This window comes from Arachis hypogaea, chromosome 17 (genome assembly GCF_003086295.3).
Source record: "Arachis hypogaea cultivar Tifrunner chromosome 17, arahy.Tifrunner.gnm2.J5K5, whole genome shotgun sequence".
Classification (NCBI taxonomy): Eukaryota; Viridiplantae; Streptophyta; class Magnoliopsida; order Fabales; family Fabaceae; genus Arachis; species Arachis hypogaea.
The window spans coordinates 4547091-4557710 of NC_092052.1; the positions used below are offsets into that span (position 1 = coordinate 4547091).

Here is a 10620-nt window from a genome sequence, read left to right on the forward strand (position 1 = left end):
ATTAGCATAACTATCCGCACACCTAGTAAATTGAACATCCAATATATCTATTGTTCACATTATTTAGTATTTTCATTATTTACTTATACTTTTCCATTTCATTACCAGAATCACTTGTTTTGCATGCTTATGGAATACAGATAAAATTTAAGAACATTTTGAAGTATCCACGTCCAATATTTCTGTTTTAGTTGTAAATTTCTCTGCATTTTTTCTGCAAAGGAGTCACTCCTTTCTTATCAAAAGTTTCCTGAGGCTCCGCCCTTGCCCATGGGCCATGGTATTAAAACAGGGAATAAGCCCATATAATGCATCTGCTCTACTCTGCTTCTTTGGACTCCAATGTGAAATTTTAAATCATCATAGCCCAACTGAAAAAACAACAAGGCCCACATCTCAATGACCAATGTAAAAATAAAACTGGTTTTGCATTTTTTTGCAATACAAATAATAATTTAATAATATTTTGAAATATTTATCTCCTAGTTTTTATACAAATTTAAGTATTTAACCATTACAAATAAAGTTTAATTTAATTTAATATATTATTATCTGATTAAATTCATTTCTAATGTTATTTATGAAAAATATATACTATGTCGATGTAATATACGTCATCAAATATTTATAAAAAGAAAACTTGTTTATACCTAAAATACGTTTAAAAAAAACGTAATTCCCTAATTATTAATTAATTAATTCTTAGTTTAACCATTTATCATCACATCATTTGCAACGGCAAGTCCGCACAACAATATTACCTACCGGTCGTACCCATCATTATTTTTATTTCTTACAATTTTTTAATTAAAATTTTCGGCAATTTTATTTCAAAGGAAAAAAAAAAGAGAAATTTTAAGGAATATCACCAAAAAGCAAAAACCCTCTTTGTGTTTTGAGCTTTTTCGAACACGAGCCTTGATCTACGCCCATGGCTACCACCAATGGTTCTTCTCCGGTAACTTCTATTCTTCTTCTCCTTCTTCCAATCCCTTTCCCTTTCTATATTCCTATTCTTCAATGTTTCAAAATTGGTTCTTGTTTGTGTTACTGAGCTGAATTGCAATGCCACAGCGAGCTGCTGAAAACACAGAGAACAGCTTAGAGAAGATCAAGCGTCAACTTGCTTCAGGTTCTGGCAGAAACTTGTTGCAGGGTCCTCTTCTCAAGCGATCTGAAACCGTAAGCTGAAATTGCTTTCTCCTTTTTCATATTTTCCGTACTTTGTTTGCTGTCTCTCAATTTTGATCACCAATTGTTTGTTAAAATTTCTGTTTTGTAATTTCATCTTATGATCCTTTTCATTGGTACCCATTTATTTAATACTAGTTATTTTTCTCAATTCTAGTTTAAAGTTCCAATTTTTCCTGGGATACATAGGTGATTCACTTTTCATGTGTCTTTTAGAGTTTCATTATGTGATTCATTGAGTTCCATGATTGATATTTTCAGAAAATATACATGCTGTGTGTTTACTTAGGATGCTTAAGTACTGCATATTGAATTGATATTTGCTGTGTTTGCAGCTGAGAAAATGGAACGAGCGTTGGGTAATCTTGGATCCAACAACTGGGAGAATGGAATACAAGTATGTGTATTATGATATATGTACTTTTCTTTGTCAGGCTTAAAAAAACTATGGATAGTAATGTTCTACAATGTTTTGCTTGGATTTTAGGTTAAGAAGAAATGAGCCAACTGTTAAGGGAACAATTATATTTGATGCCAATAGCACAATTACTGTATCTCCTGTGAATTTCCAGTAAGATTATTGTCTTTAAGATTGGCCTGTGTTTAATAATTTCTTTTTTATGAAATTCTTTTGGACTAAGTTTGTTTGTGATGCTCATTGGCAATGTATTCATTTGTTTGTGTTTCAGTGGGCTACCAAAGTATGATGGGTGCTGCTTTTGTATCCTTTTTGTCCCAATTTTTTTCATCACTTTTATTAGCACTTAAGAATCATATATGCTAACAAATGAACCAAAAATTGCCCTACTTGTTACCTCTTTAACTGTCTCCAAAAGATATTGGGACACCACAGAAAAAGGATTACTTCCTCTGTGCAGAGACTCCTGGTGCAGCTAGAGCATGGGTGTCGACTTTACAGTAAGTTTAATCATCACACCCCCCCCCCCTCCTTTTTCCTCATCTCTTTGGGCGGCCAAGTTGAGAGAATACGATCTTATTAATACTATATTGGTGTGCAATATGTTTCTGTCTATGGTAAAGTTCTTTGTTGTTGATGCAATATCTTCTGATCTATTTCATTATCTGACATCAGGGCAACACAGTTAGTTCTAAAAGCGCATAAAGAAGCTGTGAATTCCTTAAGTGGGAGTGGTTCTACAAAATTAGGAACTGTTGCAACAGTTGTTGCTGCAGCAAATTCAACGGCCTTGGAATGTTCTAAAGAAATTGAAGCAGCAATGCAGATTTCTCTCAGAAATGCTCTAGGAATGATGACAACAAAGCCTACCGATGGTCCTATGGATGATTTAACAATCATGAAGGTACAATTTAATCCTGGTTCATTTCATCTTTCTAGGCTCCACTCCATAATTAAACTTTGTAAAGTTACATGTACAAGTGACTATATACTATGTATTTTATCTTGTTTATATCTCATAAACGTACAAAAGAATTCCATAAACCCTGCTAGCTATGCTTTTAGGTTTCTCTCCGATTTTTTCATTGTTTTCTTTTGGTTTGGAGGACACTTTTCATAGCTTTTGATTCATTAAATTTTATAAAGATTTGAATCCATTTAAATTCATATATTTGTTTCTATTAGATGCTTAATCTCTATTACCCCCTTTCTTAATTTATCCAATTTCTCCCTTCATCCTGGAATAAACTTAGCTTCACTATTGATAGGGTGATTAAGAGATGGGTGAAGGATACAGTTACATTTCACAATAAAGAAAACCTTAATAAAAGGAAGAAGTTAGAACATGTCTATGGTTGTGGCAAGATAGATACTGTAGTTGATCAGGAGAAAGTATTAGACTGGGGTGGAAAGAAGAGAGCGAAAAAAGGGTTTTTTTTTTTCCTTTTTTTTTTGGGGGGGGGGGGGTTTGATATGGAAGATTGATTGATTTCACGACAAACATTTGAAAGGAGTATGCATGGTGAATATAATAGAGAAGGGAAAATTTTAATTTGAAAAAGATTTTGTCCCCGTGTATTATTGTCTTTTTTTTATATATATGAGATGCTTTATTGCTTTTGATTTGGTTCTGAAGATGGTACACTACTCTGTAGGAAACACTAAGAGTCAAGGATGAAGAGCTGCAGAATCTGGCCCGTGACCTTCGTGCACGTGATTCAACTATAAGAGATATAGCTGATAAACTATCTGAAACTGCTGAAGCGGCAGAGGCAGCAGCATCTGCTGCTTATACTATGGATGAGCATCGGAGAATTGCTTGTGTGGAAATTGAGCGATTGAAAAAAGATTTAGAGAAGCAACAGGAGTTGTCTGCGCAGAAGGTATACCATTATGCTAGTCCATTTGAAAATTGTTCTTATCTTTTTACCCACTTCTTTTATTTGCAGCTTGAAATTTGAGTTACCGTTAGTAAATGCTTTGGAAAAGTAGCCCATAGCTTTTACTTGCAATGAAATTGTCTGAGTGATCAATTTGTCTTTAATTTTTATTATAGCTAAAGGAGTATGAGGAAAAGATTACGGGATTAAGCAAAGAAAGAGAGCAGTTAATCAAGCAGACAGAGGCAGCTATTCAGGAGGCAAATATGTGGCGTTCTGAGCTGGCCAAAGCTAGAGAGCATGACGTAATCTTAGAAGCAGCCGTAGTAAGGGCAGAAGAAAAGGTTAGAGTTGCAGAGGCAAATGCCGAAGCTAGGATAAAGGAGGCTGCACAGAGAGAAGCAGCGGCAACAAAAGAGAAGCAGGAGCTCCTAGCATATGTGAACATATTAAAAGAACAACTTCAAAGGTTCATTTTTCTTTTCTTATTTCTTCCGTTGCATGAAATGCTTTTAATTAGGTTTTACAAGTATGCTTTCGTTTTCTGACCTAACCTAAAACATACATGGAGTTATTACACATCAATACTCGATAGAAACAGGGAATTGAAATGAAATTTTGGATATTTTGTTTATTTGTTTTGTCGAGTTCAATTACTTGGATATGTATATCCAGCTATGAAATGTGCAGCTGTCATGAAAATGAAGTTGACAATGGCCAATGTAACAGGCAACACATTGATACAACTGAAGTTGAGAAGACAGAAGCATGCTCAGATACAAAGCACGTTGACCCGACAGATGAGAATGTGGATAAAGCATGCCTAAGTGTTTCCAGAGCGACTCCCATCCCCACAGAGAATGTAGTTCACATGGCAACCGATCAAGTAAATATTCGACCAGTTGAGGACAGCGAATGGAGCGATATTCAGGCAACAGAGGCAAGGGTAGCCGATGTAAGGGAAGTAGCACCAGAAACTGATGGAAGCAGCTTAGATATTCCTGTGGTTAGCCAACCAGGTGCGAATCATCATCATGAACAAGGATTAGGCTCTTTCCATCAGCCATGATGTTGTTCGCACATGCATACACAGAAATTTTCACCTGTAGGGAATGTAATTATATCATTTGTTGGATGAGCGTGTAAACATAATTATTGATTTTCAGTTGACTAATCTGTTATATGACCTTCCCTTAAAGTGGATACCTTTTCTGATGTAATCGGATTTGGATGTATACAAAATCTGACTTGTAAACTCTCCTAGTCCTAGATATGTACCATTTGTTCATCAACAAATAGAGCAATTTCCAAAACAGTTCATTTCAACTGTGCTTCAACAAATATTGAAGAATTGAATAATTATAAAAAGGGCCAGAAGGTGGTTTTATCCTTATGATTCCAATCTTCCCAAAATTCACACCTCTTATGACTCATATTATCAATGGTCTTGCATGGTTATGAGGTAGCTTTCTGCTACAGTAAGTTAATGAACAATTGATTAGTTGTTTTTAAGGTGGCAATAGCTGCACTGCACATCATAGGAATAATTCTAGTTTTTGCAAATTCCTAAAATGAAAGACAACTTGGTTTCTTTGTCATGTCTCTAAATAGCAGACACTAATGACTATGGCTTTCCACAAACTATGATCAACTATACAAATCAAGGAACATCATTTGGACTAATGGGTTCAGTCAAATCCCATATTTCTTGTGTTGAAATTTCATTCTGTATATTGCATTCTTTTCAAAACTAAAGATATTTTGACCACAACATTGTAAAAGGGCAGTGATTTACAACTAAGATTTGGATTTTGAAATTTAAAAAGTGGTTATTAGTAAACTAAACCAGGAGTGTATTAGGTATAAATAAAACTATATATGTTTATATTAAATTAGCAAAAGAACCAAGTGTATGTGAACAATGTCAAAACAAAACTGAAGGCCTATTTTTCATACAAACATACTCTATCAAACTTTCTCACTTCAACCCCAAGAAAAGAATTTGGGGTTAGAGTAAGATAGATATACATTATAGTAATACATGTCACTATTATTGGTAGTAGTAGTACTAGTAGTAGTGTAGTTTTAAGAAGCTAAATACCCTAATAATAATACCCTCTCAAAATATATATTAAACTCTTTAATTACAATCATAGATAAACCTTGGAATTATTAGGGTCAGTGGCAAACTCAACCACAGATCTAAGATCATCCCAATTCTCATTTGCAAACAAGTAATCCTCCACAAGATGGTGCTGGTTCCATGATGAGTATGATGATGATGACAAAGCAGTAGTAGTAATTGTTGTTGGAGCTTGTTGATGATGTATTGATGAATGGTCTAAGAAAAAGTTGTTGTTCCTTTCATCAACATGTCCAATAACAAGAGGCTTCCTTTCACATTGTTGAATGCCCATAGTCATAGTGTTAGTGAAAGTCAAGAATGGCTTGCTATTGTTGTTGTCAGATTCTAAGCTGCATGATATGGAAGTTACTGAGGAATCAGTTTGGTGGTTAATGTTATTGATGGGTTTGTTCATCAGTGGTGATGTTGATGAATCTTTCAAATTTGGTGTGTACTTTTTGTATGTTGGAATCCTTTTGAATATTCTGCATAGTGTCCACACTTCCTGTAATAACCATCCAAATAAAAAGCCTATAAAATTTTTGTAAATATAATCTATGATCTACATGAATTCTTAATCAGATAACTAGTTTTGTAAAATTTTTATTAAGAAAAAATAAATATCTATAACTTTAATGGACTATTTTATAAATTATAGGAAGAGTTTTAAGTATGTCGAAAACACCGGTGTTCCAGTTGTTTTAACCGTTGATCTGAATTATAAAAAATATATATAATATATATTAATTGAAATCAACGACCAAAACAACTGGAACACCAGTGTTCTCCGATACATTTGAAATTTTTTTTAAATTATATATGTATAGATAGAAAAATAGATAGATAGATAGATGGATTGATCATTTTGTTATTTTTCTTTCAAAAAGTTGACTTGGTCAGAGATGAAGGGACCAAAGATGTAACAATATGAAGAATGGAACATCAAGACCTGTAAAAGTATACCAAGTTCCATTAAGTGCCAATTGACCAGACTCCATTAATAATACAAGTTTGGTGGGGTAATGCAAGAAACTCAATCCATAATTTAATGCAACCTCTTAAGATGTCATCTTGACTTTGACTTTTTGCACAAGAAAAATATTTTTAAATAGTAAATAAAAATAAAAGTAGATTTAGTACTTTATTTACATCTTATCTCTAAAATATACTGATTAAGAACTAGTATAACAAAGAGAGAAATTGACTTATTAAAGAGAGACAAATAAAGCAATTAATGCGGCTTAATTATTTTTTCTCAGTCAAAATAATAAAATATATTCAGAAAAAAAAAGAATTAACTTGATTATTTTTTCTCAGTCAAAATCCAGACGACTCTTCTGATTGACCAATGACCTAATTAATGTGTCATCAACCGCAAGTTTCACTTGGAAATATTAAAATACAATTTATTAAAATAATACAATTATAAGCATATGTGAATATTAAAATACAATTTATTAAAATAATACAGAACTAATTAAGTATATGCTATGAATCACGTTAGTTCAAATAAATATAATAAAATACACTTTAATTGGTTAATTATTACAAATATAACTTAGCTGACACTATGTATATTTGTATACTTATATATGCATGTGTGAATATGTAACATATTATCTCGTTAATTTGTTGATAAATTGGTTGCTTAATTTATTCACTATCATGCATTCTCCTCAATACATGGGTCTAAATAACGTGGTTCTGACTTTTGAATAGAGACAACATTGATATTTATGGTCATGGTGATGAGTATGAACAAGATTTCTAGCAAAGAACCTCAGCATCTGTTGTAATAATCATTTATTTTGAATATATTCCCTCTAGAATTTGTCTTTATTCTTCTACTTCTAGATGGTCTAGTTTGCATTCTTATTTAAATAATATAATCCTCACCACATTTTTCAAACAAGACAAAAGAATTTAAATCCCTAAAGAGACATACACCATCTCTAATTAAAATAATATATATAGTATATGCAAATAAAAAATAATGAAGAAATATATAGTAATTAAATTCTTGGAAAAAAAAACTAAATAAACTTGTGATACTAAAAAATGTATTTCATTTGACAAAAATTAGGAAAATATTGAGAGAACTTGTCAAATGAAGGTTTAATTACTCTATTGGTTTCTATAGTTTCGTAAAATTTTTAATTAGATCCCTATACTTTTTTTCTTTTTAATTGGTCCTTGTACCAAATTTTTTTTGTCAATTAAGTCCCTCTTAGTAGTAATTGGCTTAATTTTATAAGGAGCAAACTAAAAAAAAAATTTGGTACAGGAACCTAAATAAAAGAAAAAAAGATATAGAGACTCAATTAAAAAAAAAATTTGGTATAAGGACTGAATTAAAAGAAAAAAAAGTATAAGGACCTAATTAAAAATTTTACGAAACTATAGGACTAGCAGAGTAATTAAATCTCAAATGAAATATATATATTTCAAGTATCACATAGACTTATTTAATTTTTTTTTTATCTAGAAGCTAGTTACTTAAATTGTCAAAGTATAAAGTTTGAAAGGCAAAATTAGTGATGTAGCCAAAAGAAAAAAAGGGTATAATAATTGACTTACAGCTTCATGAAGATCCTTGGTAGCATTATTAGCTTCTTGATTATTGCTTAATAATTTTGCTCCATTATTATTATTGGGTGGGAGACGAAACTCATGCATCATCCAATCAGTTTTGGTGCCTTTTCCAGCACTTCCCCGGTAATAAACCAATGATTTCTTCAGTCCAATGCATTCATGATGATCACCATGCTCCTTACTATTATTATTATTATTATTATTATTACTATTATTATTATTATAATTATAATTAGCACTGTATATAGGTTTATCAATCCCTGTGGCTTTCCAAAACCCTGATCCTGTAACCCTATTAGGCCTTATGCTGTTCCTGTACTTTCTCCCTCTTATGCAAAAGAAATACCATTCCTTCTCCCCCATTGATGAACCAACTTCTTCACATATTAACAATAAATTCGTTAATTAATTATTATATAAACAAAATTGTATAATAACATAGAAAAAAAAAAAATCAAAATTGCACCTATATAACATACATGAGGTTCATATATACTTGTACAAATAATTTTTTATGCATGTAATAAGATAAGGTAATTAACTATGTAATCTTTAATAAGTATTCAACTTTAAATTTTTCGATCATAAAAGTATTACGAAATTATCTCTCTAAAAAAAAATATATGAATAGTTATAATCAAACCCAAGAAATTTAAACCCTAAAACATGCATGTTACAATTAATTAGAAGAAGAATTGAATATCTTACTTGGAAGATCCCATGGATCATATTTGTAGATATCAACATGTTTGATAAGTTCAATCTTAAGAGGCTTCTTCTCAACCTTCCTCCGAAGATAAAACCCAACAAGCTCTTCATCTGTTGGGTGGAATCTAAACCCAGGAAGCACAACTTCTTTCTCCTCTTTCATCATCTCATGATCTTCATCTTCATGTTCATGTTCATGTTCTTCGGAGTAGTCGTTGTTCATGTACAACTTAGCCACATCCATGACTCTAAAAACACTTAAAGTCTCAAGTAAAACAACACATACATGTGAAAACTATTCTCTATGCTTTCTCTATATTTATATTAACATATTTTCATATCTTCTTATAGTGTGTAAATGTATTGAATATTTAGGTGATGAAGTCAAGTCAAACATTTCCATTTCTTGGGGGTCCCCATCATGGCCTTGATTAAAAGAGAGTTCTATAGCTTACAATAGATTTTGACCTAATGTTACATATATCGATTTTTCTTTAAGGGGGGTCTCATCAAGCCACCAAAGGTTAATTAAATTAATTAATAATAATTGAATTTGAAAAGACTACTATAGTTATTTCGAGTGGCGTTTTTTTCTTTACTATATATATATATATATATATATATATATATATATATATATATATATATATATATATATATATATATATATATATATATATATAAGTCTACCATACCCTCTTTAAAATAAAGGGTAAATTACTTCTCGTGACATATATAGTGATTATCATAAATTATCCATCCACCAGAGTTTCAAGATTCAAGTTATCTTCTCTTTTTTTTTTTTAAATTGACGCTATGTATTATATTTTTAAAAATCTTTACACATAGTACCAAAAATATTGCCTGACAAGACATATTTCTCTATTGCAATAGAATTGAGGGATGAAATAGCGTTTACAAAATTATTACTATTTGGACCATTATATATATGAATTTAATTTTGATGTAATATAAAATATTTTACACAGTTGTACAATCACATTCGTTCTTTTGAATAACTATTTAAGCGGTTAATGTGATAATATAGTTATTTTTGCTGATATAATATTATATAATCAAATATAAGTATAAAACTATTTTACACTTATATTACATTAAATTAAATATATATAATTTTAATATATTGTAAGTATAAAATAATTTTATATAATTTAATTATATAATATTATATCAACAAAAATAATTATTTTTTATTTAAAAAAATAGTTGTAATTGAATAATTATATAAAATTTTTTATACCGTTAGTATGTACAACAAATACACATATATGGTTTAAGTTCTAACAAATATTATTATTATTATTATTATTATTATTATTATTATTATTAAATAATAAGAAGGAAGAAAGAATGAATGAAAGGTGAAAATCCAATTGACTAGAATTTGTAAAACATGGCTAGCTTTTAGTGCAACAACAAATAAAACAAAGTCTAGAGAGTGGGCACAACTTTGACTATTAAAAATCTGGATGGTGTGGGACATAGAGTACATTCATAAATAACTATGTAAGGAAAAAGTCAAAGAAAATATCCAAAATAAATAAATTTTGAAGAAAATGTATATTAAAATGTATTTCATCCGTTTAACCAAAAAAGTAAAAATTGTATTCATCCAAAATATAATATCTATGTATAGCGTTGGTTTTATTATTGACTAGGTTCACCACTGTATTTTGTTGAGCAGC

General features: G+C 30.7%; 2 protein-coding genes across 3 annotated transcripts; one reads left to right on the forward strand and one right to left on the reverse strand.

Annotated features, from left to right (window-relative positions):
* Nucleotides 1-717: 717 nt before the first annotated feature.
* LOC112764830 (uncharacterized) lies at nucleotides 718-4882 on the forward strand. The gene is made up of 10 exons (XM_025810624.3): nucleotides 718-958; nucleotides 1075-1182; nucleotides 1527-1588; nucleotides 1679-1762; nucleotides 1881-1912; nucleotides 2028-2109; nucleotides 2285-2513; nucleotides 3265-3492; nucleotides 3666-3958; nucleotides 4219-4882. Exons 1-10 carry the CDS (start codon nucleotides 932-934, stop codon nucleotides 4556-4558), a joined length of 1485 nt encoding a protein of 494 aa, XP_025666409.1. The 5' UTR covers nucleotides 718-931; the 3' UTR covers nucleotides 4559-4882.
* A 531-nt stretch (nucleotides 4883-5413) lies between these two features.
* LOC112767137 (uncharacterized) lies at nucleotides 5414-9232 on the reverse strand. Of its 2 annotated transcripts, none has more exons than XM_025813017.3 (3): nucleotides 8915-9232; nucleotides 8192-8580; nucleotides 5414-6119 (listed from the first exon to the last, which is right to left on the reverse strand). In XM_025813017.3, exons 1-3 carry the CDS (start codon nucleotides 9156-9158, stop codon nucleotides 5640-5642), a joined length of 1113 nt encoding a protein of 370 aa, XP_025668802.1. In that variant the 5' UTR covers nucleotides 9159-9232; the 3' UTR covers nucleotides 5414-5639. The 2 variants fall into 2 exon arrangements, with proteins under 2 accessions (XP_025668802.1, XP_025668801.1); XM_025813016.3 differs by having other exon boundaries at nucleotides 8192-8583.
* Between the last annotated feature and the right edge of the window lie 1388 nt (nucleotides 9233-10620).